The sequence below is a fragment of the Symsagittifera roscoffensis genome, chromosome 1 (assembly GCF_963678635.1).
Source record: "Symsagittifera roscoffensis chromosome 1, txSymRosc1.1, whole genome shotgun sequence".
Classification (NCBI taxonomy): domain Eukaryota; kingdom Metazoa; phylum Xenacoelomorpha; order Acoela; family Convolutidae; genus Symsagittifera; species Symsagittifera roscoffensis.
In genome coordinates, this window is record NC_087062.1 from 55,617,864 (window position 1) to 55,645,848 (window position 27,985).

General features: G+C 34.8%; 1 protein-coding gene across 2 annotated transcripts in view; it reads right to left on the reverse strand.

Moving 5' to 3' along the window:
• The window catches only part of LOC134856819 (gamma-aminobutyric acid receptor subunit delta-like), a 106,536-nt gene that overhangs the window by 65,860 nt on the left and 12,691 nt on the right, over nt 1–27,985 (reverse strand). Inside the window, exons 3-5 of one of the 2 annotated variants that reach the window (XM_063873101.1) lie at nt 9,367–9,492; nt 7,259–7,294; nt 3,702–3,835 (exon numbers count right to left, since the gene is read on the reverse strand). In XM_063873101.1, the coding sequence (XP_063729171.1) occupies nt 3,702–3,835; nt 7,259–7,294; nt 9,367–9,492 (296 nt within the window). The remainder of the gene's footprint in view (nt 1–3,701; nt 3,836–7,258; nt 7,295–9,366; nt 9,493–27,985) is intronic. The other variant, XM_063873102.1, reaches the window with a different exon arrangement.

Sequence of the window (27,985 nt, forward strand, 5' to 3'; positions counted from 1 at the left end):
GCCCAAACCCCTTGCTCGATCTCCTGTTCCAAACATGCTCCTAACCCGTTATGACTAGCGTCACATTTTACCCGAGACTTTTTTGAAGAATCATAATGGAATAAGTTGGGAATGTTAGCCAACAGGTTTATAATACTCTTGAAGGCATTATCTTGTGCCTCCCCCCAACGGAAAGACTGTTTATTGCATGTCTTTAAAGATTCTCGAAAATGAACGGTATAGGTGTGTAGGTCAGGTAGGAATCGTTGCAAATGATTTAACGTCCCCATTAACGAGCGGAGCTGCTTTAAAGTTTTGGGGGGTTTCAGTGATCGGACCGCATCAATCTTTGAAAATTTCGGAGAGTACCCGTGCTCATTTATAACGTAACCTAACCAAGTTAGCTGGTTTACTGAGAACTCGCACTTACTGAATTTCAATGCCCAGCCTTCTGCGTCGAGTCGCTGCATCACTCTCTCGACCAATTTATTGTGATCTTGGACATCTCCCTTCGTGACTACTAGGATGTCGTCCAAGTAACAGATTACACCTTCTAATCCGAGCAAGGTACAATCCATCGCCTTTTGAAACTCAGTCGGCATGTCAGTCAACCCATAGAACCCTGTCTTAAATCGATAAGTCCCCGTAGCATCTCCACACAAAATATTGAAATTACAGTGACTGCTGGTAAATGATGACATCGGGAGCTGACTGAAGGCATATTTCAAGTCTAACGAGGTGAACCAGACGGTGCCAGGTACGTCTTTAGTGATTATTTGGGCCACCGAATCAACAAGTTCGTGAATATTTGGCATCTGGTATTTATTCTTCCACATTTGCGCGTTCATCGGTTTAGCGTTTAAGGCGAGTTTTATCGAGCCGTCCTTCTTGGCGGTTAGTACGATGGGTGCTATGAAATAATCGGTTGTACATTATCCAATTTCTCAATGTGACCTTGTTTTACCAATTGTTTGATCTCTTTAGCGACTCTATCCTGGATGTGAATTGGGACTTTACGTCCCTTCACTTGACGCGGTACCGAAGGATACTTGAAATTTGTAAACACTTTGTGGTTCTTTGATCTTCCTAATCGATTAAACACATGCGCGTATTTTTTGGCGAAGAAAGAACTCCAATAATCAGAGATAGGATCTTGGCTCTGAACTTCAAGTTGCTGTACGTGTTCGGCCCTCAGTTGGGTGGTCACTACACCCAGTTGGTCTTGCAGATCTAGATCCAACAGGTTTCTTGTTTGGTTCTCAGAGACAAGGAAACAAGCCTCTTCCATTTTCCAACTACTAGACGAGATCGGGAGACAAACTGAGCCAAGGAGGCGAATCGGTTTTTTATTGTAATCGACAGAAAGAGTGTCTATGGGGTACCGTGCCACATCTCGAAATTGGAAAGACGGGTTGCGTTGTAATATTAAATCGCAAGTACGTTTATTAATAAATGAGACCGGACTTCCAGTGTCGATAGTTGAATAGAAAAAACTCAATCCCGTACGCAGTTGGATACTAAGACTTCTTGGTTTTCCCTTGTTTGATCTGAGGAGCTCAATGCTATCTATCTGAACAGCACTTTCTAGCTGCAACACACTGTATTCAGGTTCGCTATCATAATCTGCATCTATAAAGTTGCAATCGATTGAGGGGTCTGTCAGTGCCTCACTATCATCGACCAAATTGACACTCCGTCTTGATGAATTACAACATTTGGCAAAGTGACCTCGTTTTTTGCAAAGATTGCATGTAACCTCTCGAGCGGGACAAGACTTTCTGTGTTCCAGGCTAAAAGGATTGCCACAGAAATAGCATGCTTTGTTGCTTTTGTTACTTTGTGTGTTTTGTCGATATTAGTTGTTCTGAGGAGTATTCCGCTTTCCTCTAGATGACTGTATCGAGAAAGTGGGCTCATGTTTTACCTTGATGCCGGTAACCTGGTTATGCGGGAGTAGTTTTTGGAACTGAGCCGACGTGCTAGCTCCCTTTTCACACTCCAGGGCGAGTTGAAATGTATCCTCTAAGTTTGCTTTTGCTTTAATCAATTGCTGTTGAACATCCACATCACGAATTCGTCTTATGAAAAGATCTTTCAGAGTATCCCTCTCTTGAGCACGTGGCCAATTACACAAGGCAATTTGAGCACTGAGACGAGCGTAAAATGAAGAAAAAGTATCATTTTCCAACATAAAGGTGTTATTGTACAGTTTAATGCGCTCGACAGTATAATCGCGTTCTATCTTGAATAGTACTTCGCAAGCCTGGTGAAAATCCCGATACGAGGTAACACTAATGTCCGTATGCGGGTAAGAATACGCGAAGCGTCTTTTTCCTTCGTTTCCTAGAGCGAAAAACAGCCGTGACTTCAGACGGGCTTCTGCTTCGTGATAAAACCAGTTTAGCCATATTCTAGGGCCTTTCTTTCTGCGCTCGGTATTGAAGTCATTAACACGACGAATCGCTGCCTGATCTCTGAGGAGACGTGCATCGGTCTCCGCAGCGGTTTCCGTTGCACCTACAGTCTCAGCGTTTGGAGGTGGTTCGTCTATAACCTCCACGGGTTCTGTTAAGACATCCTGCGGGTTCAGATTATCTTTCAACCCCACTGCCAGGAAGATTTGTCCAATCCAGGATTCCCAAAGAAAAGGCGGGTTAATCGAAGGTTTTGCCCAAAACGGAGGAATACCCAATAGGTCAGTCCTGTCTTCGTTCACAGGAACTGCTGGCTGCGCCATGACATTTGCCGAGATTTAGAGGACAAAACTAGGTTGTTCGTAATAGTGAATTGTTAGATTGGTTGTTTAGATTCTTGGTTATTTAGATTTAGTTAGTCAGGCTCTGACTAATAGAAATAGGTTTAACAAAAGTGTTGAATAAAGTTTACATCTAACAAGCGATGAAAAGAACATAAGAGTGAATCACACACAGTGTGTCACTCAGAAAGGCCAAACCAGTGACCTTGAGCGGACTGGTATAATAAATCTGCAGCATGGCTGCAAAAGGCAATATAACAAATGAGGTACTAAATGTCGCCTCATCACAGTCAATCAATTTTCAAAAGTGTGAAAATTGCCCCACTCTGGGAAATTCTTAAATCCTAAAATCCTGGATTGATTCGAACCAAAGTTGTGGACATTAAAACTGCTTAAAAGTTTGCAGCACATGCTTCTATTGCTCTGACAGAACAATTAAGCAGGGAAAAACTGAAAATAAATGAAGAAGTGAGAAATTGAAATATTGTGATCAAACGGACCAGCATGAAACAAAACATGTTTTTGTGCTCACAGTTGTTTTTTAAAACTTTTTGATGCAAAGAACCATCACGTTTCTTGCCATTGAATCATTGGTGAAACTAAAATGTTCGACATGGCTGCGGTCAGCTCAGTTAGACAGCCTGATATGCATCAAATCTGAATGCATTGATAATAGCTAGGACCGAAAAATTAATACCGTTGGTGACTTTCGTTTTTCTGATGAACCGAATATGTTTTGCATCGAAAATCTCAACAGAAATTAAAACTGAAGTTTGATTTACTTAGAGGCAATTTAAGGTTGTCTGGTATCCTTTCGGTTAATACTGATTCTGTTCAGTGTTTTCTGGCTATCCAAACAAAAATAAGCACATTTTAAAAATAGAACCCTTCACTAATAACTAGTCTCGCTATAAGGTTCATACCAAATTTAGAACCAAAATCCTCGGGCAAGTTTTGCATGACTCACTTGAAGTCGCCCGTGATTGCAGAAAAGCTCTGTCCAGTGGAATAGTTCAAGGTCACATTGTTCACGTCTATCTTGAGGAGGGAAAAGCCAGCTTCCTCTATGTAGTCGTGTGCGTCTTCGTCCTGCCATATTCCCTGTAAAAACACGGCTCGTTTTTCTTGTTTATTTAAAAAAAACTACTAAAAGCAACTGTTTTTTCACAACGGAAAATGAAATGTGCTCTGGATTACTGTTCATAGATTAGCAAAAAAGTGATTTTGAAGTGAGACAAAATGGGAGACAAGTAAAAATGACAGAAATTTTGAATACAAGTAGGAGCGTCAAAATCTGTCCATTTTTCCTTCTGCTCGTGAAAAAAAAAGAGATAGTTAGCCACACCATGTAGAAAAAGACACAAGCAACCTATCAAATTTGCACGAAATGTCAGAAAACATTTTAGAAGAACTGATGTATTAGAAGAGCAATTAGAAGAGCTAAAAATCAAGCTCAAAACATATAAATATTTTTGTCAACGTGGTCGAAAAAAAAACTTTTTTTCTACGACCACTTCTCTAAAATTTCGAAACTTCGAAAATTTCGAAGTTTCCCACCAAAGTGTTACTGCGATTTTTTTCTGACTTTTAGAAGAAGTGACAGAATATATATGCTCAGTGCGTTTTTTCTTCAGACCCATTTAGAGATTTTAACTAGCGTTTTTTGAATTAAACTTGGTAACTCATTTGAAAGCAATCAATAAATTGAGCTCAAAATTTAAAAAAAAAACCAATCACCTGGTATAAATTTTGCAAATTATAGGGCTTTGATAATTGCAAAATGTACCAATTCAAATCTTTATGATACATTATGAAAAAAATCACAAATTCATGCGCAAAAGTTGTTGTGAATATAAGTTGCTTAAATTTTTTTTTCAGAATCAAAGCCAAAAAATTTATTTCGTGAAACTCGGGACAAAAGTTCTACACTAAAATGGGTAGTTTGCTGCTTAAGGTCGAACAAAAATTAGCTTGAAGCTATCGAATCAATTTAGTTGTTGCCTATGCAGCCCATTGAGCCTCTTCTCAGCCCATGAAAGTTTTACAATCTTATTGGTACGACTTTTTTTCTCCTAAGAAATGGAGCGATTTTTTTTTAATTTGAAAAACCGTTATACCGTAAAAATTACGATTTGGGCCCGATTTTCCAAAAAACAACATTCTGGTAAATCTGGTAAAATTCTTGATAATTTTGGCTCCTAGACTTCCTTTTTCAATAGTTTTGTTTCTCGATTTAATTTGAGAGAACAAATTTAAATTGTCCAGATTTGTTTTTGTCCGGATAGTTTAAAGAGCACTGATATCGTTTCATTAACGCGTAAGCGGCAAAATTATCCGGCTCAGAAGTCAATTCTAACCTTAAATGAAGCAAACTACTTTGTCTTATTATCATGATGCATTATGCAAAGCTTTGAGAGGGAAGCTAGTGAAGGAAGCATTTTTTCAAGAATGGGCTTAAGTTTTTGCCAAATTATTCTACGAATAGTTCTTATCGATAAACCATTTCATTTAGAACGTACGTTCTGTACGTTAGAAACCTGTAAAACAAATTAGCTTTTTACATATGAATCGGAGTCAAAACCTTTCCAAATGTAGGCAAGCTCTTTCCCCTTTCAAAAAATTTTCCAGTTTTTTTTTAACAATTGCGGGTTCTTAGAGCATAAAATTTTACATTAGTGCGTGACAAATGCGGCGAGAAATTTGGCAAGGATTGGGAGTCAAGGATTTTTTATTGTCTGAAAATGCATCAACAGGCAAGTCAGAACAATCAATATTTTGCTCTACTACTAACACTTTTGATATCTTTCCCCATTTTTGGAAGAAAGGAACAGACTACGACTTCTAGTCACCGTTCATTATCTGTCTTTTTTTTAAAAGCGAATTTTATCATGTAAAAAATGATACCAGCTGTAAAACAAGATGACCTTCAATGGATGGATAATCAAAAATTGTCCATTAAATTGCTCAGACATAAAAGTGTGGATATCAACTGTTTAGATACTAAGGATTTTTATTTGATAAAGTCTCAGTTTAGCTCTTTAAAAATTTTTTCTGATTTTCTGAACGCGCAAACTCCTTTTTGATTTTTTTACAATGCTATTTTACAAGCACTCAGGGGCGGATTTGGTGTTTATAAAACGATTATCAATGCCTACTATTTTGAAATTCTGTTTTCAAAATAGTTTAATCTTTAAAGTGGCTGCCTCATTCTCTCAGAGATTTGAAAAAACAGGCCAAAGGGTTCCCTCTTTGGACTATTTTGAGATATCCATTTTTGGCTGACAGACCCTAAAATTTTTATAAATCGCCTTCGGCGTTAGAATATACTAATTTTTGAGAAACGCGCGCCGAAATAACGCAATTTTTTGGTCAAAATTTTCCAAAAAGTGACTAAAAACGCTTTTTTGGCCTGTTTTTTCAAAATGTTCCACAAAGCATCCGATAAAAGATATACGGACCTCTTTTATTATCGGAATAATTCAGGGAAAGACTCTGATTTTGATTTCCCAGAAGCAAAAACGAACACCAGCTATCCAACGCCTTCATGAACTGCAAAAACATTTAACATAAACTACAAGAAACAATCATTAACACCCACCCTATGCTTCACGACGATATACTTGAATGCGCAGCAGAAAAGCCTCACTTAAAAGGCGAGCTTTATAGCGGGCTCACGACATTAAAAACTAAAACAACAGTGAAGAAAACATAATGAAATGAGCGTAGCATTATATCATGAAGTTTTTAAACAACAACTTAAAAATGAAGCTACCCGGGCTGAGATTCATAGGATTATACACTTCATGGGTCGATCGGAACATTCAAAATTTTACCCAATCATAACTAACCCAATCAGAACGAACATCTCCATGGTTAGTTATTTTTGGTCAAAATAGTAATAGCTTTTATAGGCAATGCCTTTGAGGCCGAATGTAATGGAATAATTTAACGTAAGGGATACTTTGTCGAAACCACAGAATCATGCAATCACATAATTGTCATGATGTCATGATATGTGTCCATATTTTTAGGGACGGAAAACAAAATTCAACTATTTCAATGACCTCTGATCCATAAATGGATTTTATTGGTAGAATCTGAGTGAAAATCTCAATCCGGGCAAGTTAACAAAAATGAATGCGAGTTAAATGCAGAGTAATTTTGATAAAAAAGATTGTCTGCTATGATCCAGATTAGGTTCAGCGGATTAAATGATAGAGATGGCGTGTTGGTTGACTTGAAAATGAGTGCTGATAGAAGGCATTTATGGCTGAAATGCCGTCCCGAAATCCAAAGCCTCGACTAGCCGAGTAACTCACCAAACCGAAACGTGCTTCCTTATTTACATGTAAAACATTTTCATAATAAGATGATAAAAACGTGTACATTTTATTATTATAATCATAGCTTTTTCAAGAAAAAAATTAAGATGCATTGTTTTATTAATAGAAGTTATTTTGGTTCGACAAGTCGTCGGCTGGCTGTTCGGCTCAAATAGCATTACCGTCAGAGTGTTCTTTATACCTTAAAGCGTGGCTCCGACCCACGTGCTGAAGGAGGCTATAATACGTATAAGTGGTAATTGACAAGTTTTTGAAGAATTGGACGATTTTTTTTGTGATTAAGTTCCCACTTGATATCATTTCACCCATCAGCACGTGAATCTGTGCAATAAACTCCAATTGGTTGTCCAGATTTTGACCCGATGATAACCAAAATTAAAGTATGATTCAGAGTCAATTTTTCAAGAAAAATTTCAATATTGGGTCTAACAAAGCGGCGCTGAGAAGTATAGGGTGCAAAGAGCTCTATCTCTATCTGGCAGCATTTGTTGTTGATGATTTTACGCAATGAGTTATTCTCGATCTCCGCGGTAAGTTTTGAGCAGCTTCTATATCTACGTGAAATCCGTAAACAAAAAATAAGGGTGAAATGATATACGGTTGAGGGTTGCATTTACCCCACGTCAAAATATCCCATCTGTCTTTGTATCATCAAAAACAATTGTTACTTTTCTGAAAGCAGGTGACGTCCTTAATTTAATCAGATTGTTGAGATTGTTTCGTAGGTCATGCTCAACAGGAAAATCGTCTGCTTTTGCTTAATTAATTTGTGACAAATCTTAAAAAAGATTTTGCATATGGATTTAGGATTAAAATGACCATGGGTTAAAATGGGATAAGGTAATTACTAACTCGTCGATAGATAGATGACCATAACAGAATAGAGCTACAAACAAAAACGAAGCATGAATAATTGAATAAATAAAAGAACTAAAAACATATATTTTTGTTTGTTTCGGACTTAATTTTAAAAAATTATTATCAAAAGCTAAAGGTTTTTTTTAATGTCGCATGCAGATAAAATAAAAAAAAATCTAAAGAGAGAGAGAGAGAGAAATAGAGAGAGAGAAAGAGAGCTTAGGCTTCTGTATTTTACACAAGGGTTTGCACCCATCACTTGACGGCTGAGCTGACTTTCTGCAACGGGTTGCACTGTCCACATTTGCATATAAACCCAGGAACATAATCGACTTCTGAGTAATTTTTGTAGAAGCAATTAAAGTATAATTTCTTAGGTATGATTTTAAAATTTGTTCGAGGTCGATATTTCCTTTTTTCTTATTATATTCAATAATTGACTGGTTCTTTTCCAAAAATTTTCGTCAGCCTTTCTTGTTCGAGTTTTTGTTATCGATGTTAGATCTTTTTGATTTGTTAATAAAAGATCGTCATTGGATTTCGTATTCGTGAACAAGGGTTGCCGGTTGCTGCGCTAGTAGCACTGATTGTTCTTTCTTCAACTTTCTTCAATTTGAATACAAATAATTTTCTGTCATGGCAAAAAAAAAATCCTTAAGTTTCTAAAAAATTTTGCAATTAAGAGATATGATGCCTTTTAATCAGCTAAGCAACATTAAAAAAACATGTATTCCCTATATCTTAAAGATAACACCGATGTAATAGATGTGCTTTTTTTATTTCGCACGGTTCAAGTCCGATGCTATCCCTCAACTTCTTACTTAGTTTTTTCAGGACCATGCCTCGATAAACAGTATAGTTTTTTGCATCATCTTTGCTGACTTGGTCTGAGGAAGCAGTTTCAATAATTAATTGTATAGTTTTTTGCGTGATCTTTGCTGACTTGGTCCGAAGAAGCAGTTTCAATAATTAATTGTATATCTATAACTATCTCCTAAATAAATATATAAATTAGTCTCGTTTTTTGTGCGAGGTGCGATGAGAAAATTATTCATACGCGTAGAAAGTTAATGAATTAGGCAAATTCGGCAATAATTATCCCTCTTAGAAAATTTTATTGCCAAAAAAGCGCTAATTGAAGCTCCCAAAACCATTTTTTTTTAGCTCAATTGACTAAATTTTATATTAGGAACTTTACTCAATTGCTTCACTTGCTCGAATTTAGACTAAAACTCAAAAACTTCAAATCTTTTTTAACGACAGTGGAGCAACTTTTCGATGTTGTTCGAATCACGACTGGAAGGGCTTTCACATGATATGTTACTCGTTTCATTCCGATGATTTTTTGTGGTACTGTTAAAATTTAGCTCTGCTGGAGTGAGGGTGGGTGAGTCTGTCTCTGTGTATAGGGGAAGGGCTGGGTGGGGGTACCTGAAGGTTCCACTCGTAGACGAGTTCTCTGGTGGTGAAGGCGTAGCTGGACATCATGAGTTTGCACGTGGTGATGTCGAAGGGAAACATGCGCACATCTGGCTTGCACGGGATTACAATCCTCACCTGGAAACGAACACACAGCAGGAATAACGTTTGCATCTCAATCTACCATGCGGACTTATCAATTGTAAATAGAATGTTTCTGAACAACGAAATTGATATTTTCAAATGTTCCAACCACGGATATAATTGCTTAAAAGTGAACTATAGTAAAAGTCATTTTTTTGAAGAGAGAGGGGTCATGGTTCAAAATGGAATGGGGGATTGTCAGAAGGTTTGAACATGAATGGTATCATATATGTCATTGAAAACATTTATTTCAAACAACTGGTAGAGACAATTGTTTGAAATTAAAAACCATGGTTTTTGTCACTTAAGTTCGGTTACGATTACATCCCAAAAACTGTGAGAAACTGAATTTTAAAAAAATCATTTTTTTTGGTTTATGGAAAAATCAGTAGCGTGCCGAGGGGGCAGGGGGGGAGGGGGCGACCATTTCCCTCCTCAATTCGGTTGCCAAATTTTTCCAAAGGGCACCTTGGTATAACTTTATGACATCCATTTTTCGCTGAACAACCTCAAAATTTTTCTGAAGGCGCCTTTGGCGCCAATATAAATAAGTTTGAGGGGGGAGCGCGCGCCGAAAAAAGCGTAGTTTTTTTTTGGTGAAAATAGGGTTCTTATACTATTTTGGGAGAGCTCGGAAAATCAAATTGGTCAACCTTAAAAAATAATTTTAAAAAAAAGTCGGCAAAATTTTAAAAAAATTTCTGCGCACGCCAATGGGAAAAATGCTATTCATACAATTTCCATATATGAAAAATCACTAATCACAGACCTTTCATGCAATTTTCTGTACTTATGGAATTGCATGAAAAATGTATGATGAGTATGAAAATTGTATGAAAATTGTATGACTAGCATTTTTGGTCAACCCGGGCACTCACTCACTCTCTTAGCGGTTTTTTTTTCAATGGCTTTCATCTTATTTCACAGAGCTCGAAAATTGAATTGTAGTCGAAAAACAATTAACTAATTGTCGCAATGTACATGTATGTCATTAATCAGGTTTCATGTTTAGGTTGCATCTCTCAGGTTTCATACTCAGTCATTCTGTAAATGGAATGCAACGATCCATTAAAGGTCATTTCATTCAAGTATGGGTGCTTGTTTGCTGCGCTTTACTTGCTTTTAAATTATTTTCATTGCCCGTTAACTATTCCTAATTTTCAGCTTTTTGGGACAAAAGGGCGATGTTTCGAGGCCCACCTTAATCCGTGCATGTGTTTGCTTTGGTGAGTTGCTCATCATGTTACTAAATAAATGCACGCAGGCTGTGGGACTCCAGAGCAGTATTAGATCTGAACAGCTAGTATGTTAGCCCTTTATCTTGTGGATCAGTAGTGCAAAAATTGTTGCGCATATTGTTAAGAAAACAAGGAAAAATTTCAAATAGGCGCTTTTTGCGCGTTTGCTACCTAAATTTTAAGGCAACGTTTTAGATAGTAAGTGTGAACTGATAAAACTGAACTGTATTTTTTACGCTCCATAAATTGAGATTTCCATACGTGGAACCGTATAGATATACTCAAAGACCACCATTAACTACTTGTGCATACTAAAGGGACGTTCGGGGCGGTGACTTAGAAAAGTTGAAAATACTTGAGAAAAATCTGTCGAAGATGAACAGAGAAATTGAGGTATCAATTTCAGGGTCTTATGCACTAAACAGCCCAAAATCATTTTTTCTACATCTCTTGAACTGAAATTATTGTGGTTGAATTTGATTGGCTAATTAGCCAATCAAGTCTCATCGACATTTTCTGCCATTTCAAATGAAATAATTCTGCCGTTTCAAGCAGATAAAATTATTAACCGAATTATTAATTTGAACTTTTTGTCAAGCCATTTTATTAAGTTTTCCTTGTCTGGGCAAGGTTTTACAAGTAACTCAAAATTAATTTGATTATTTTACAAAGTTCCATCTTTTCGGAAATTTCGGCTAATATTTTTATCTGCTGGAAAGGTTGATCGGATTGCCTGACAGTTTAACTTGACTTTGATTGGCTGAAATCACCCAATCAAATTCGATCGCATAACTTCCAGCTTACGATGTAGAAAATTTGATTTTGGGCCGTTTAGTGCATAAGACCCCAATTTCATAACGCAGTTTTTTCAAGGTGTTCGCATTAAAATGGTTGCAGCAAAGATAACTAATTATGCATTTACTGTTTTTTATTATATGGTGAAATTCAGAAAATAAAATAGTGACAAATTTAATGATCTATTTTGGCAATGCGCACCATGAGACCTTAACCATGAGACCTTAAGAGTTTTACTGATTTTAATCATAGTTTTTTTTAAAAAGATCTAGACAGCAGATAAAAAAACAAATTAGGTTCTTGCGTTCGTGATATAATAAAATTTGAACAAGAGTTCCCTTTTATTTATGGTTTTAATTATTTTCTTCTTTAATTTTCATGGTCGTGGAACAAGTTTGTTTAAATTGTATGCTGCATCTGATTGCAAAATAAAAAAAAAACTCGTTCATTGTCTATGTTCCTTCAAAAAATGCATTCATAAGAGTACTCATTAATGCACGTGTAAACTACAGAAATCCATGGCACTGGCACACGCAGGTTGTCTGGTAAGCTATAGGGTGAAAAGTTGTTATTTTCTGAGGTGTCTTCAGAGCCAACAATCAAGAGTTTTACCAATTTTTCTCACGAATATTCAAAAACAATACTTTTCAGCTATTTTTTTTCGATTTTATTTTTCTAAAATATCCCTTATGCAATTCTAAATACCAAGGATAAAATTTTCGACTATGATCGAATTGATGAAACCAAATAGCCTGCCTTAACCCAATTTGCAATTAGTTTTGAGCCGAATTTATTCACCGCTTACGCTTTTATAGACCAACATATAGCGTGTTAATTGTCCCAAATCAGTCAAATTGGCAATTTTTAAAGCCCCATAACTTAATAAAAAAGGTCGCAGGTGAAATATTATTTCAATTCATAGATCAAAGCATCAAAAAAATTCTGGTTTTAGAAACAAATGCCTTCAAAAATGGCTAGTTAGAAAACTGATTTAGGTCTAAAAAAACCACACCGAGCACAAATACCCAGTCAAGTTCATTGAAAAACGAAAGAAAAGGAAAAACTTACAAGCTCGCTAAACTTATCAGTACTTGTCGAATCACTGTAAATTTTAAGCGCTCTAATTGCCATTTAACTTACCTCAAACAGGTTTTGATTAAAATTTATAAAACAGTTACAACTACGTTTTTATTGTATAAAAAGACCAACTACGTCAAAAAATAAAACAAAAAGTGGTGTATCTTGCATTGATCTTTAAAATTGCAATGCAAAATCAATTAGCTTTGCAGTTTTATTTGTCACTTGCCCGTTCTGGAGTCAGTCTAATACATGGAAATAAAGCGTGACCTAAAAAGAAAAAAATTATCTTTGAGACAACTAAAAGAAAACAGTATGAATAAAGATAACAATACCAGTCTTCACATCCATACGGTCAGTCACATATCAAGCAGGGCTAACCGTACATAAAAGATGAGAAAACCACTTGTATACTTCCCAGGCTAGAAAAAAAAGAAAACATTCTATCATAATTTTTTCAAACAAAACAAATTGAAAAAACCTAAGTGAGAATTGAGGAACAAACAATGGTGTTCTTGGCGATATAAGATATTGTGGAAATATCTTCATGAATTTGATCAAAACGCGGTAGCAATGAAGTTACGCTTCGCTGACAATAAAAGACTCTTACTAGCTCTATTGCGAAGCTTAAAGTTTTCGAACTTCAGAAGTACGGCCTCACTCAAAGACTGATACTTGGCAAAACAAGCATCAAAATCATCAAAAAAGCTTGATGTTTTTAGCTGTAAACAATTTTGTAAGCCAACATAGTTTATATTCAACAAACGTTAACTGACAAGATATCGACATTTTTTGTGCGAGTAGGAGATATTTAGGCAGTTTACAAGAATAACAAGACTGCTCGTATATCAAGGCAATGCTTTGAATGTTCCGACGGCCTCTTAATTAAAAAATGTTTGCAAGTTTTTCTGAAGAAAAATAATCAAAAACGATTCAGCAAAAATTAACAAGCCAGACTTTGGCATTTTTCCGTGCGACGAGAAGATAATTAGATAAACTCACAAATTAACATGACTGCTTGTATATATATCAAAGCAATGCTTTGAATGTTCTGACGGCCTCATAATTAGAAAAAATTATTCGCTGAAGAAAATTTTCTGAAGGCAAATAAGCAAGAAAAGAACGGAAAACTTTTCCCTCTTTGTCTTTTTTATCCCACCGCACGCAATCTCTAAGCAAAAGAGATTCAATTATTTTCTCGTGCAGTGATAAGACCAAATTACAGTCCTAATTTCAATTGTGATTGATTTATTTGCTGCTTATGCGGGTGATATAAGAATGCAAACTGTCGACAGTTTTTTATACTAAGTTTGCCAAATTAAAAATATTCAAACCCTCATTTTTTTCAAAATTCATCAAAAATGAACTTTTTTAAAATTTATGTTAAGCTTAACACATTTTTATTTTTCAATACCTTAAAAAAATTAAATTAAAAAAGCTTACTCAAGAAATCGAAAGCACAAATAACAATTTGAACATATTTAACTAAAGCTAACAATAAAGCTAACAACAAGAATTTGCACAAATAAGAGTTTGAAAAAATTCAACAAAAATTAACAAGCTGCAGTAAACATGTTGTGTGTTTTATCTCTTGTCAAAATTTGGCAGTTTTCAGTAAGACAAGAAGATAATTAGATAAATTCAAAAAAATCCTTTTTCTTGTATTGTTATAATAAGACCAAATTACAGGCCTATTTTCTATTGTGATTGATTTAACTTGCTGTTTACGCGTGTAATAAGAATGCAAACTATCGAGCGTTTATTATCCCAAGTTGGCCAAATTAGAAATATTCTTTTCCTCAATCAATTTTTTCTACAAATTTCATCAGAAGTGAATCTTTTTTCATTTTAAAATAAGCTCAAAACTATTTTGTTGTTCAAATAATTTAGGAAACTTTTATAAAAAAAGCTGAATTAAAAAGCTTAATTAAGAAGCTTAATTATCAAAAAAATTTTATTTAAGAGTTTGACCACAAGCATAACTTTTCCACCACATTCTTCAAAAGTCGGACTGATAAGAAAATTGTTCAACGTATTGTTGAAAAAGCTTTGACAAAGCTCTGACAAAATTTCATCCGTAGTTTCAGTGTCTGTTTTGCTATAAGATTGTTGATATAATTTCGTATTTCTTGAGTGATATAGCAAATACGAACATCAAAACAAAACTATTCTTTCAACGGTTTTTTATGTTTTAATGTATGGATTAAAAGTAAGTCATTGAGATCCGAAAAATGACCAAGTAGTGTCAAACAATTTTTCTGAAATTCGCATGAATCAAAACCATTCGCTTTTTTGAAAAATATGAAAAGCTTAAAGGTAAACAAGACTGCTCGTATCAGGGCGAAGCCCTGAATGTTCCGACTGCCTTTTAAGGTTTTATGGAGCAGTAATAACATTAAAAAATTAAATGTAATAAAATTTAAAAAAAATTGTTTTTTTTTTTAAATTTGAAATTTTTTTATGAAAATCATCCCCCCACACGCCATTTAAAGTACCAAAAGATAGATTTAGCTCCTTGTAACCAATCAATTATGGCAAATAAGCTTCTTTTAACCAATTTGGAACGATTTTAAGACGGATTAACTCTCCGCTTACGCGTTAATAGCGCGAAATATATCGCTCGTTAATTGTCCCAAATTGGCCAAAATGGCAATCTTTAAACCCCCATAACTTTACGAAAAATGATCACAGGTGAAATATCTTTTCAAATTTGAGCTCAGGACAACAATACCTTTTGAATGATATAAAAAAATTTCGTCAAAAATGGCTAGTTAAAAAGTCGAAATTTGTCTGAAGAAAAAAAAAACCCACCCCGAGCACAAATATTCCGTTACTTTCGTATCGAAAGTCGGAACAAAAAGTTATGAGGTGTAAAAACAGCACGGTTCCTGGCTCGGAAACTTTTCTTCGTTGATACTTTTTTGAAAAATCTCAAAGCTGGCACAAAGATGCATCAATCTCTTTGTTACAAGACAAGGGGAAAAATCATTTTAAACCAGAGATGTGAAATTTTAGTAAATCTGTAACACTCTAGTGCAGACTTTGTTTCTAGATTCAAGTGAGGATCTGGAGTGAGTTAGAGGGTTTCTGAGGCGAGGCAACTGTTTAAATAATTAGTTAATTGAGGCATAACTGTTTTACCGTATGAAATTTTCCGCATGGAATAGAGCTTTACTTTCATTTCTCTGCTATCATTGACATGCGTATTCAAAACTGTTGATTTCAATCGCCACAATTTTTCTACTGGTAATTTTAGAACCGTGTTCTACAGTTTTACCAAAGTTCTCTATTAGATTTTCGAATTTTTTTCCAAGGGTTTCGAACAGTCTCGCTGACGAAACATTCAAATTCCAAGTGTGTCAAACAGCCTTGTGACGCTGAGCGATTTCCAATCAATTAATTTCTCTACCCTCTTCTACTGCAGCAGGTAAAAACGAGAAAAACTATGATATGCCAGGTGATAGAGTCAAACCCCTCTCTTGTTTGGAGCTGTTAAAGCCTTTAAGTGATTTCACGGTTCAAAATTTTTATGGCTGAGTAGTAAGTCAACGAAGAAAAGGAAAAATTGGTAAACATGGTACGTTTTTATATACTGTGGTAACTCGATGAACTTAAATGAACCCTTCGTCGTAATAAACGTTTGGTATTATGCAGAATGACTCAGAAGAACTGAGAGCACTTTATGAGAAAAAAAATAAGTCTCAGAGGGCTCAGGAGCTCTAATTGCTTAAGGTTTTCTTTGAGTAACATAAGTGCTTACTACATGTGCTCTCCAGTCGTCTCTTAGTGAACTGGGAAATGGATTTGGAGCGATAACAGCCGAGCCGGATGGTAACGACTAACAATCAGTGTCCAAATCGATCAAACCATCGCCTTCACTCATATCGCCAGCGTTGATTCATCATCACCTCTGGAGTCACCCAAGCCCAAAATGGTCCCCGAGATCAAATAAGTCAATGTAACCCCGATTACAATTTGATTATCTCCCATTTCTTTCAAGTGTCCAAGACAAGGTACTTAGACTGAGACGGCTACTGAGTGCCCCATTGAAATTTTTCCCAAAGAGGCTCCTTCAATCATCGCAAATTGAATTCATCGTCTCAGACCCCCTTATTCCGACGTCAATTCACACTTCCTAGCCATTACAAGGTTTTTCTACAAAAAAGCGCTTCAATAGTTTTGTCAACTTAGCTTCCTCACATTTAGTTGCACATGATTGATATTCTTCAGGTGGCATATCTCGCCATGAGTTGGAGCCTAATGGACAAAGTCAAGTCTCATTTTTATACATAAAAGTCGACTTAATGAATTCAACTATAATGTTTGAGCTGAGCGGTATTTTTCTTCTATTTTTTGAGTTATCAAAACCACTTGTATAAAACTAACGCAATCATTCAAAATAATTGAAGCTGCCATCAAATAGTTAGTGACATACAGAGTTAGTACAATAGAATAGCGTAGAAAAGGTGCTCACTCATCCCGCACTGGAGTTCCATCTTGTAATTTTTTAGTCAGTATATATAAAATTTCAAAAATAATCGATTATAATCCATCAAAAATGGATTCTAATCTTAGTATTTTTTATATCATTATTATCCATTATAATCGATTATAATCCACTGAAAAAGGATTATAATCATGATATTTTTTAAATCATTTTAATCCATTATAATAGATTATAATTGATCATAATGTATTTTTTGAGAAAAAATTAAAAATTTTGCAAAATGTTTTCAGAGTTATCTCATTTCCTGTTTCGCGCAGTTGCTACGTATTACGTATCATAAGTTTTTACTTTTCACATAAAATTTTATTTATTTAAGTTTTCTCTATATTTTTTGTAAAAACACAATCCATTAAAATCCATTATAATTGATCATAATGAATAAAAAACTTGCAACATTACTGCGTTATTTTTTAACTGCTCAAATTAACCCCCACCCCCTCACTCTCCTACTTTTATCCTTGCGTTAGGATAAAAGTAGGGGAGTGCGAGGTTGGGGGAGAAGGTTTGGGCAAATGCGGATGGGGGGCAAAGTGAGGGGGTGGGGGTTAATTTGAGCAGTTTAAGATTGCGAGTAAGCAGTGAGTAACGCAGAAATGTTGCAAGTTTTTTATTCATTATGATCAATTATAATGGATTTTAATGGACTGTGTTTTTACGAAAAATAATCGATTACAATGACAATATAATCGATTTCGTGGACTATATTTGCAACAATAATAGATTATAATGACAAAATTTTAGACAGCAATTTTCCATTATAATCGATAATTATCCGTGGAACTCAGGTGCTGGTTAAACTTTAAGCACTTCTTAACAGTTATTAATTTTCTAACTATAGTCAAAAGGTAGATTTCATGAAGTTATTTTGAAAAATATAAGTTCATAAATCAAAAGAATGGGACCAAGTTGACATTCCCCCCCCCCTCCAACCAAGCCGTTTGGGGCTTGGAGGGGAGGATGTTCACTTGGTTCTAAGTTGAGATTTTTTAGCCAATCAGAATCGAGCATTTTGCATGCAGCGCTTAGCAAATTAAATTAAATTAGGCGCTTGGGTGATGGATCCTAAATTGGTCTATTTGGGGGGGGGGGGGAGGTTAGATGTTAACTTGATCCAAGGATGTTTTTAAAATGATACATCCCTTAACCAAACTTTGCATAACACTTAATCTAGATCAAAAATTTTTCCACCAGTCATATTAACGTTTTCTCGGTGAATTGAAGTCGATACCTAGAGTGTCTTTACGGCAGCAATAACATTGTTTTTCGGAAGAATAAAAAAGGCTTTCTTTCAGCCCGAACTTTTTGATTTTTTGAAACGCTTGAAAATAAGCATGCTGTCTGCTGTTATGTTTTTTAGGGCTTCTACGATACGTTTTGAGGCTTCATATAATCATCGTAACGGGTCGAGTGATCTATCATATTCGAACCTTTGACCCGTAATTTGACTGACGTTAAGCAATTTTCAAGAGAAAATTAAGCTCTATAGTTCAGTTTTTAGCTAGTAAGGCGATCGATATAAACGTTCTTTATATGAAAAATTAATTTCATTTCACGCTTTTTTACTGAGAAAGCGTAATTTTAAAAATAGAAAACTAGTTTCGGAAATTTCACTTCGTTATTTTTAAGCAATAAAGGTTTACCAAAAAAAATCAAAGTTAGTGTTGGAAAAATTAGAAAAATCTTTTTAAATTTTTTAATTTTGTTTTTCGTTTTTTGTCGATTTTATCTACTTCACCAAATCATTCCTCTCTAATTATAAAATGCACTGAAAGCGACAGTAATCTGAAAAATATTGAAAAAATTATAAATGTGGTCGGAATGTTCTGTGCTACTTGTACAGCAGCCGGTTATTCTTGCAATTACGCGGTTTTAGCGCTTCAGATAATACTCGTGGCCTGATAAAACTTTTTTAACTTAATAACTGAAAAAAAAATGCTTCATGTGAATATAACATTGAAAAAACAGGCACATGCATTTCAAAGAAAACCCACGAACGTTGATTAGCACAGAGATACTTCTTTTTTGAATACCAAAATCAAAGATATTTTTATAGTGGATCAAAATGAAACCTTTTTTGAGTGACTAAAAAAAGCAACTGAAATAAGAGTTAGTTATTTGACCTCATTTAGTGTACTTGCTATAAACTAATATGCTATTTTAAGAAAAGTTTTTGAGTGATCATAATTACACTATGCGTACACAATTAGAAATTTGCAACATCCAAACTTTGCGCTCTTATAAACTCCAGAGAAGCTCCATTTCATCAATAAAATCTGCCATTACTCAGCCAACGCTCAAGTTAAATACGCAATTTATTTTTTGAGACCCGATAATCAGGCTGAACTTGTACGTTTTTGGCCGAAGCAATAAAGTTTTCGATGAGTTGGGGTTGCATTTCTAAGATCAGTAAAAGAGTTCTGATCAAGTAATTTATAAATAATTTTTCTCTCGGGAGTTTTCAAGAAGATATAAAATTATGCTGGCCTCGAAAACATCCGAGCAAAACATTTGTTTATTTCCCAAGAGACTTTTACATTAAAACGGGGCCAATTAGTTTAAATGGCCCAAAAATTGGTATTTGTTTGATAATTCATCGCACAAAAAGGTTATTTATTAAAATGGGAGTTTTTTTCTCGCCTAACTCCACGCCCATTCAACAGGGAAATTGTTTTTCCAAGGGGAAATGAAAACACAGATTAAAATGTACTTTAAGCCATTTGGGGGTTTTGCTGCGACTAAAATTGAATCCAATGAAATAGGAGCTTTTCCCCTCATTAATCCCTAAAAGAGTTAAAAACTCAGTGCGGCTCCACTTACAAAGACCCAAATCGCCAACGAGAGAGATTTTGACTTGAAAATGATAAGGATTTGGGTTCGATTTTTTTCGAGAGTAGATTTAGGATAACTTTGATGTTTTTATTTACAAAAGGCCCGTTGGGATCTTGTTAACCATTTTCCCACCTATTATAAAAAAGAGGAATGATTGTTACAAGGTAAATAGGAATCATAGGGGGCAGTTAACAAGATAGTTTACAAGGTTCAAAATTTGCATATGTTTAACCGTTAAATTAGTTCTTTACAGTGGTGAAAATTCTCTACTAGGCACCATAGGGGGACGCGGGTGAACGGATACTAACAAGATCCGAGCGTTGTAATAGAAAGCAAAATATTTACCCATTTGACCAGCCTTATGCTAATAGGATAAATAATCAAAAATCGGTTCGCGTGCGGATAGGTTAAAAGTCCAGTCTATTCAGTTCTGAAGTATTTCAAATTTTAAGCTTTCATCGAAATATCTAAAAAAAAAGAAAAAGTCCAAGGATTTCTATCCACCGCCTTTTCCTAGAGTCATGCTGCCATAATCAATTTGCAGTAGCTCATCAGGGAAATAATTCAGCGAAAGCGGTCACGTAAGATCCTTGAACACCTTTTAAATTCAAGAATTGAAATTGAGGGTAGAGAAACTTTTCCGAAGTTCTCTCTTCATTTAATTTTTATTTCATCCATTTTGGGCTAATCAACATATTATTTTAATAAAAAATTGATCTTTTTAATTCTGGTTACCCGTTAGTACAAAGATAAAGACACAACATGTCAAAAATTACAAACAAAAAGGCTCAAAAGGAGTAGCAAGCTCGGATTTGAAATTGCGCAAATAGTTACCAGCGGCTGATAAATTTCTCCAAATATTTTAAATTTTTATTTTGAAGCTGATGTAATGAAGTACTACTATAAAGTATCAATTGATCAAGTATAATGGAAGCACAAATAATGAAAAACCAGTTTTTACATTTTCACAATACTCCTCGTATATCAAGGTGGGAACTTTGGATGTTCCGCCTGCCCCTCAATCCATATCAAAAAGTTTTTGGAAAGAAAATACTGAATTTAATTTGACCGATTACCTTGCCTTAATTCAATTTGGAACGATTTGGCTGCGTCGGATAATTCGCCGCGCATAGATAATTTGCATCACGCTTTCAACATTATGAGAAAATCTTCCAAGTGCAAAAGTTAGTTCAAAACATGGCCAAGTTAGCAATTTTCAAAAAAAAATCGGTGATAAAATATCTCCTTATATTTAAACTGATGGAGTCAATATCTTCAATGGGGTATAAAAATTTGTTGTTAAAAACTAATTTTATGATTGCCAAAAAATGACTGAATAAAAAAAACAAGCAAAGCAGTAATATTTCGTTTTCCTCAAAAGCCTACCGAGTAAAAACTTTCCGAGCAAAGCGATCTCTTCTCACTGCTAGTACTCATATAAATCTCTCATGCTTTAAAACAGTTGTGGTTAAGAAAAGTAAACAAGACTGCTCGTATCAGGGCGAAGCCCTGAATGTTCCGACTGCCTTTTAAGGTCTATGAAGCAGTATTAATATGAAAAAAATAAATGTAAAAAAAGGAAAATAAAATGAAAAAAAATATATTTGTAAAAAATTTTGAGATTTTTTTGTGAAAATCATCATCCCACACAGGCATATTAAGTACAAAGTGATAAAAATTCGCTTCTAGTAACAAATCAATTATGGCAAATAAACTTCCTTCGACGAATTTGGAACAATTTCTAAGACGTTTCTATGACGGATTAAATCTCCGCTTACGCGTTAATAGCGCGAAATATATTGTTGTTCCTAATTGTTCCTAATTGGTCAAAATAGCAATCTTTAACAATCATAACTTTACGAAAAAGGATCACAGGTTAAATAACTTTTCAAAGTTAAGCTCAAGGCAACAATACCTTTCGAATGATAAAAAAACTGTCAAAAGTGGCTAGTTAAAAAGTCGAAATTTGTCTGAAGAAAAAAACCCACCCGAGCACAAATATTCCGTTACTTTCGTTTCGAAAGTCGGAACAAAAGGAATCCAGTAACGCAAAAGTTTCTTTTGTAATTCACATCTCTTAGAAGGCTAGACTGAAGAAAGACTGCTCGTTTATCAGGGCAAAGCCCTAAATGTTCCGAATCTAGTGTAAAACTTTGGGTTTTACGAAACTAATACGATTAAATAACTTGTCCTAAATCAATTTGGAACAATTTTGTTGCGTGAAATAATTCGCCACGCATAAATAAGTTGCATTACACTTTCAGCATTACGAATAAAATCATCAAATTGCGCATAAATTAGTCCAGAGCATGGCCAAATTGGCAATCTCCAAACTCGCAAAATTTGCGTTTGTTTTGTTAAACACCAGATAATTTTTGAGAATGGATGGATGGCTATGGAGTTATTAAACTGATAACAAACCTTTATCAAGTATCAATTGACAACTTTTGCTCCATAACAGTATAACTTGATTGAAAGAGACCGGATGTACCCGAAAAAAGACTTCAAGACAATAATAAAAACTTAGCTACAACTGTTACTTTAAGCGACCTTACACGCGGTGAACGGGGACCTTGGATTCAAGAAGCTTCCAAAAATTAATTAGAGACCATAATTATGAAAAACCATCCCTTAAATACTCTGGCAAGAGATCTATTTAAAAATCACCAGGCTATAGGAAAGTTTGCAGACATGTGCATGAACAAACTTTTGCTGCTCTTTTGGGGAATCCGGAAACAATTTGCAGAAATCAATTATATTTTTTCAACAATTTAGTGAGAGAAACCAAACAACATCTGTCGTTCAAATTAAAATCAACCCTGGCTAGGCAATTGACGCTAGAATCCACAATTTTGGGGAATTTTCAAAATAGCTTGCCTATAACGAAATAGTTTATCACATTTCGTTGAATTACGTTCAAAGTATCCCATCAAATGTTGATGATTATTGTAGATTCCGACGCAAATGTGTTTTATTGCGGATTCCGATGTAAATGTGTTTTATTAGCAAATGTCTCCAATCAAGTGTTAAAAAAGTTTTCTGATAAGAGTAAAAAATCATACAAAACAAGTTGCTCAAATCTAATTTATAGTTGAACTAGTATTTTTTTCAAGAAAAAAATTACAAAATCATCAAATCCATATTGCCCTAATAGTAGTTTTTATATTTGAGACCTTCTTTCGATGCAAAAATATTAAAAGATAATAATGACAATGACATATTTAATCAAACTTTTTGTGACTGAAGAAACGTAAGCGTAATCAATGTTCAAAATAAAGTCCAATTTTTATTTTACTACTTTAAATAACGCCAAACAATTTTTATTGAATTGTAATTTCTTTCCAGTTATCCAAGAGCATTCACAGTCAAAAACAGCTCAAATCGGATTGTTCTGAAAAGTTTTTTTTTCACTGAAAATAAAAAAGACTTGCAATCAGGTGCAAGAATCATGGCTGAGAAAGACTTCACAATTATTGTTCCGACTTTCGGTACGAAAGTAACGGAATATTTGTGCTTAAGGGGCAGTGGATTAAGGGGCAGTCGATGTGGATTAAGGGGCAGTCGGGCTTTTTAGGGCTTTGCCCTGATAAACGAGCAGTCTTTCTTAAGTCTAGCCTTCTAAGAGATGTGAATTACAAAAGAAACTTTTGCGTTACTGGATTCCTTTTTGTTCCGACTTTCGAAACGAAAGTAACGGAATATTTGTGCTCGGGTGGGTTTTTTTTCTTCAGACAAATTTCGACTTTTTAACTAGCCACGTTTGAAGGAGTTTTTTTATCATTCGAAAGGTATTCTTGCCTTGAGCTTAACTTTGAAAAGTTATTTAACCTGTGATCCTTTTTCGTAAAGTTATGATTGTTAAAGATTGCTATTTTGACCAATTAGGAGCAATTAGGAACAACAATATATTTCGCGCTATTAACGCGTAAGCAGAGATTTAATCCGTCATAGAAACGTCTTAGAAATTGTTCCAAATTCGTTGAAGTAAGTTTATTTGCCATAATTGATTTGTTACTAGAAGCGAATTTTTATCACTTTGTACTTAATATGCCTGTGTGGGATGATGATTTTCACAAAAAAAATCTCAAAATTTTTTACAAATATATTTTTTTTCATTTTATTTTCCTTTTTTACATTTATTTTTTTCATATTAATACTGCTTCATAGACCTTAGAAGGCAGTCGGAACATTCAGGGCTTCGCCCTGATACGAGCAGTCTTGTTGTTCCGACTTTCGATACGAAAGTAACGGAATATTTGTGCTCGGGGTGGGTTTTTTTTTCTTCAGACAAATGTCGACTTTTTAACTAGCCATTTTTGACGGAATTTTTTAATATCATTCAAAAGGTATTGTTATCCTGGGCTTAAATTTGAAAAGATATTTCACCTGTAATCATTATTCGTAAAGTTACGTGGGTTTAAAGATTGCCATTTTGGCCAATTTGGGACAATTAACGCGCGATATATTTCGCGCTATTAACACGTAAGAGGAGTGTTAATCCGTCTTAGAAATCGTTCCAAATTGGTTGAAAGAAGCTTATTTGCCATAATTGATTTGTTACAAGGAGCGAAATCTATCATTTTGTACTTAATATGGCATGTGGGGGGATGATTTTCATTAAAAAAATTCAAATTTTAGAAGAAAAAAAATTTCATTTTGTTTTATTTCATCTAATTTCTTAAATGTTATTTCTGCTCCATAAACCTTAAAAGGCGGTCGGAACATTCAGGGCTTCGCCCTGATACGAGCAGTCTTGTTTACATTTTATAACTTAATATTGGCTCTATGGGAGTCTTTTGTTTCCTAACGAATTTTTCAGCAAATATTTCAGCCAACCATCAATCACAGTAGACAGGCGTTCCCACATTATAAACAATCTTGCAGCAATTAAAATTAATACCACCTTGATATAGCTTCAATCTAAGATAAATCTCTAAGTTATTGAAAAGACAATCTTTTCAAATATGACCTGTCTGAAAAGACTAAACGGGGCGGTCCAACAATTGAAACGGAAGCTATTTTGTCTTATTACACTCAGATTCGCTGAAAAGAGAAAGATTATCTGAATTGCTTCTGAAATTGTCAACGCTTTTATGAGCTTAAATCGATCAAATCAAAAAGATTACACAGAAAAAAAGACAGGGAGTTGTTTGAAGTAGATTTTATCATTTTGGTGGTGAGTGTTGGTTATCCTATTGAACTAGAAGCACTGGACGTCAATAAATCAATATTATTTCAAATTTACAACCTTTTTTATTTAGGAAATTGAACTTCCAATCCCACTTGACCTCTTCCATTAACTACTTTAATCGTTGCATGTGAATATAATTAAGTTCAGAGCAGTGAAGTTCGCAGGAGATTTTCGATGAAGTTTTTTCTGGAACTTTTTGTGTCATTGGAAAGGTATTGTTGTCCTGAGTTTAAATTCAAAAAAAAAATTTCATCTGTGACCATTTTTAGTAAAGTTATGCGGGTTAAGAGATTGCCAGTTTGAGTAATTTGGGACAACTAAAGCGCTGTATACTTCATGCTTTTAACGCATTTTAGAAATTGAGGCATGCTCTTTGGCCTATTTAAATTATTGCTTTTTGGAAAATATATCACTTGGTACTTAACATATCGTGCGGGGGGATAACTTTCAGAAATATACTCCAAAATTTTTTTGAATTTTTCTTTTTTTTCTGTAATTTTCATCAATTCTTTTAATTTAAACTACTCCATAAAAATTGAAACGCAGTTGGAACACTCAGCGTTTTGGCCTGGTACAAGCAATTTTGTTCTCCTTTAGGTTTGAAAATCAGATTTTGATATTAATTACAGGGAAAAAATTGATTGGCGTGGCCCACTTAGTTTAGAGCTCTATTAAGCGAGTAACCTTTTTACTTACTTGAGATATTCTGTTTTTCGAAATTTTTTTAAAAAAGTCTCTGTTCCTCGCCCAAATTTTCACCGTTTTCAGACAATGTTTTATGTGTCTTTTCAATGTGTCAATTCAAATTTTTTTGACTCAAAATCTTTTTTCACGTTGATCAGAGATATACAAAAAGACAAAAAAAGCCACGATCCTCATCAATGACTGATTGTTCTGATGCTATTTTTGTTCCGACGAGATTTAATCTGTCTTAATACTTGTCACGATTGAATCGGGGCACGCTATTTGGACAACATAAAACTGTGTATAAACAAATAATCACTTTGTACTTTACATAGCGTAAGGGAGTGAGAGGATGGTTTTCAAAAAATCTAAAAAAAGGTTTTGAATTTTTCTTTTAATCAATTACTTATATATTTAAAGTAATCAATAAAAAAATGCAGTCGGAACATTCAGGGCCCTGATACGAGTAGTTTTGGTTTCATTTTGTTATAAAAACCTAATTCATGATGAAAAAATAGAAGCTCTCATTTTTCCCAGGTGTTCAGCTGAACAAGTAATGATGTTTTCAATGACCATCATGATGAACTGAATCATAATCACTCACTAAAAACCCATCTAATTTTCTTTTGCCATTTTTTACGGCAGCAAACTTTTTAGAGGCGCCAAATGCGGCTTTTCAAGCTTTTTGATATTTGAGATTGAGATGGTCTGAAATATTCATGCATGACCGTTGTGGCAATAAACTGCAATTTAGTTTCAATTATTACCAACATTTGTCATCTGGCAAAAATAATTGTTATTGAAATGATCAGACCATAAAAAAGAAGAGGCTCCAATATAAACTTCATTAGCTGCCACAATGGCGCTTGTTGCGAAGGAAAGTTCAACATAGCTTTAAAAACTTTGTGGCGTTTCAAAATTTTTTGGAGAACGAAACAAAAAAGTGATTTTGAATTATCTATTGAAACATTGTTAAAATCAGTTCGCTGCCGTGTAGTAACCTGGGACTGTGACTTCAGGACAATGTCATTTTTGGACTTTTAGTTTCACTTTTCCGACCTTTGAACCATGAAAAAAATTAGTTCACGATTCACTGATGTCATTTGGGTATAGATTTCAAGAGTTAATGGGGAACTTCGATTTTTAATTTAACCATGTGAATACGAGTCAATATATATTTCTTTTTTAAACAAAATGGTTGTTAATATATTATTTCAGCTGGCCTGCCACAGAGCGGTGATTTGGCACAAAGGTAGCCGAGCACTCTAATTAATATTTTGGACTCTCTCATCGCGGCCGCGCCTAAAAAGCGTGAAGCCGGATTAGTTCTGAGGATGTGAACTGTGTCTTGTTACCCAAGAGTGACTCTCTTTTTGTTCAAATCACCTAGTTACCAGCAGCGCCCTTTTCAGCCAACCCTCCCAACCACTTTATTGCCCCCAGGTGAGAGCGGTGGGCTGGAAATGCTCCAGATAATTTTGGACACCTCTCTTATCAAAAGTGGTCAGTCCTAAGTAGAAAAAGAAAGTAATCAGCAAAATATTGACACTGCTGATTAAGTTCAAAAGACGGATGTTTCACAAAAAAAAAAAATCTTTTTTAGTCGGCCTCGTACTCAAACTTTCTCAGAACAGAATTCATAATTAGACATAACAAGCAAGTCACGTTTTTGAACAGCAAATTAAGATAGAATTTCTTAATGATACACCTTTTAAGCCACATCGCGAGCATTTTGTCTGTTGCCGCCGGGGATGGATTTAGGGGAGGTACGGGGAGGCAGACACGTCTTCTTACCTCAATCATTCGACGCCTTCACCAACCTAAAAGTCCCCCTTTGGTACTATTTTACGAAGTCCAATTTCAAATCCTAAAACTGCGCTTTGGTGCCATATAGTAAAATTGACGCGCCAAAAAAACGCGCGTTTTTTGGTCAACGTTTTTTAAGAGTACCGAAAACGATATTTTTGGCCTATATTTTCAAGTTTTGACTTGACTTGTTTTTTCATTTGCCAGAGTACCACTGAAGCACTATTTGTCTTTGCTTTGCACTGAAGCACTGGAGCTTTTGAAATGTCTTTGGAAAATTCTAAAACCTAAAAAAATTAAAATTCCCCTCGAAAAAACCTAGATCTTATCTTTTAGTAATCCGAAATCTATGTTACACTA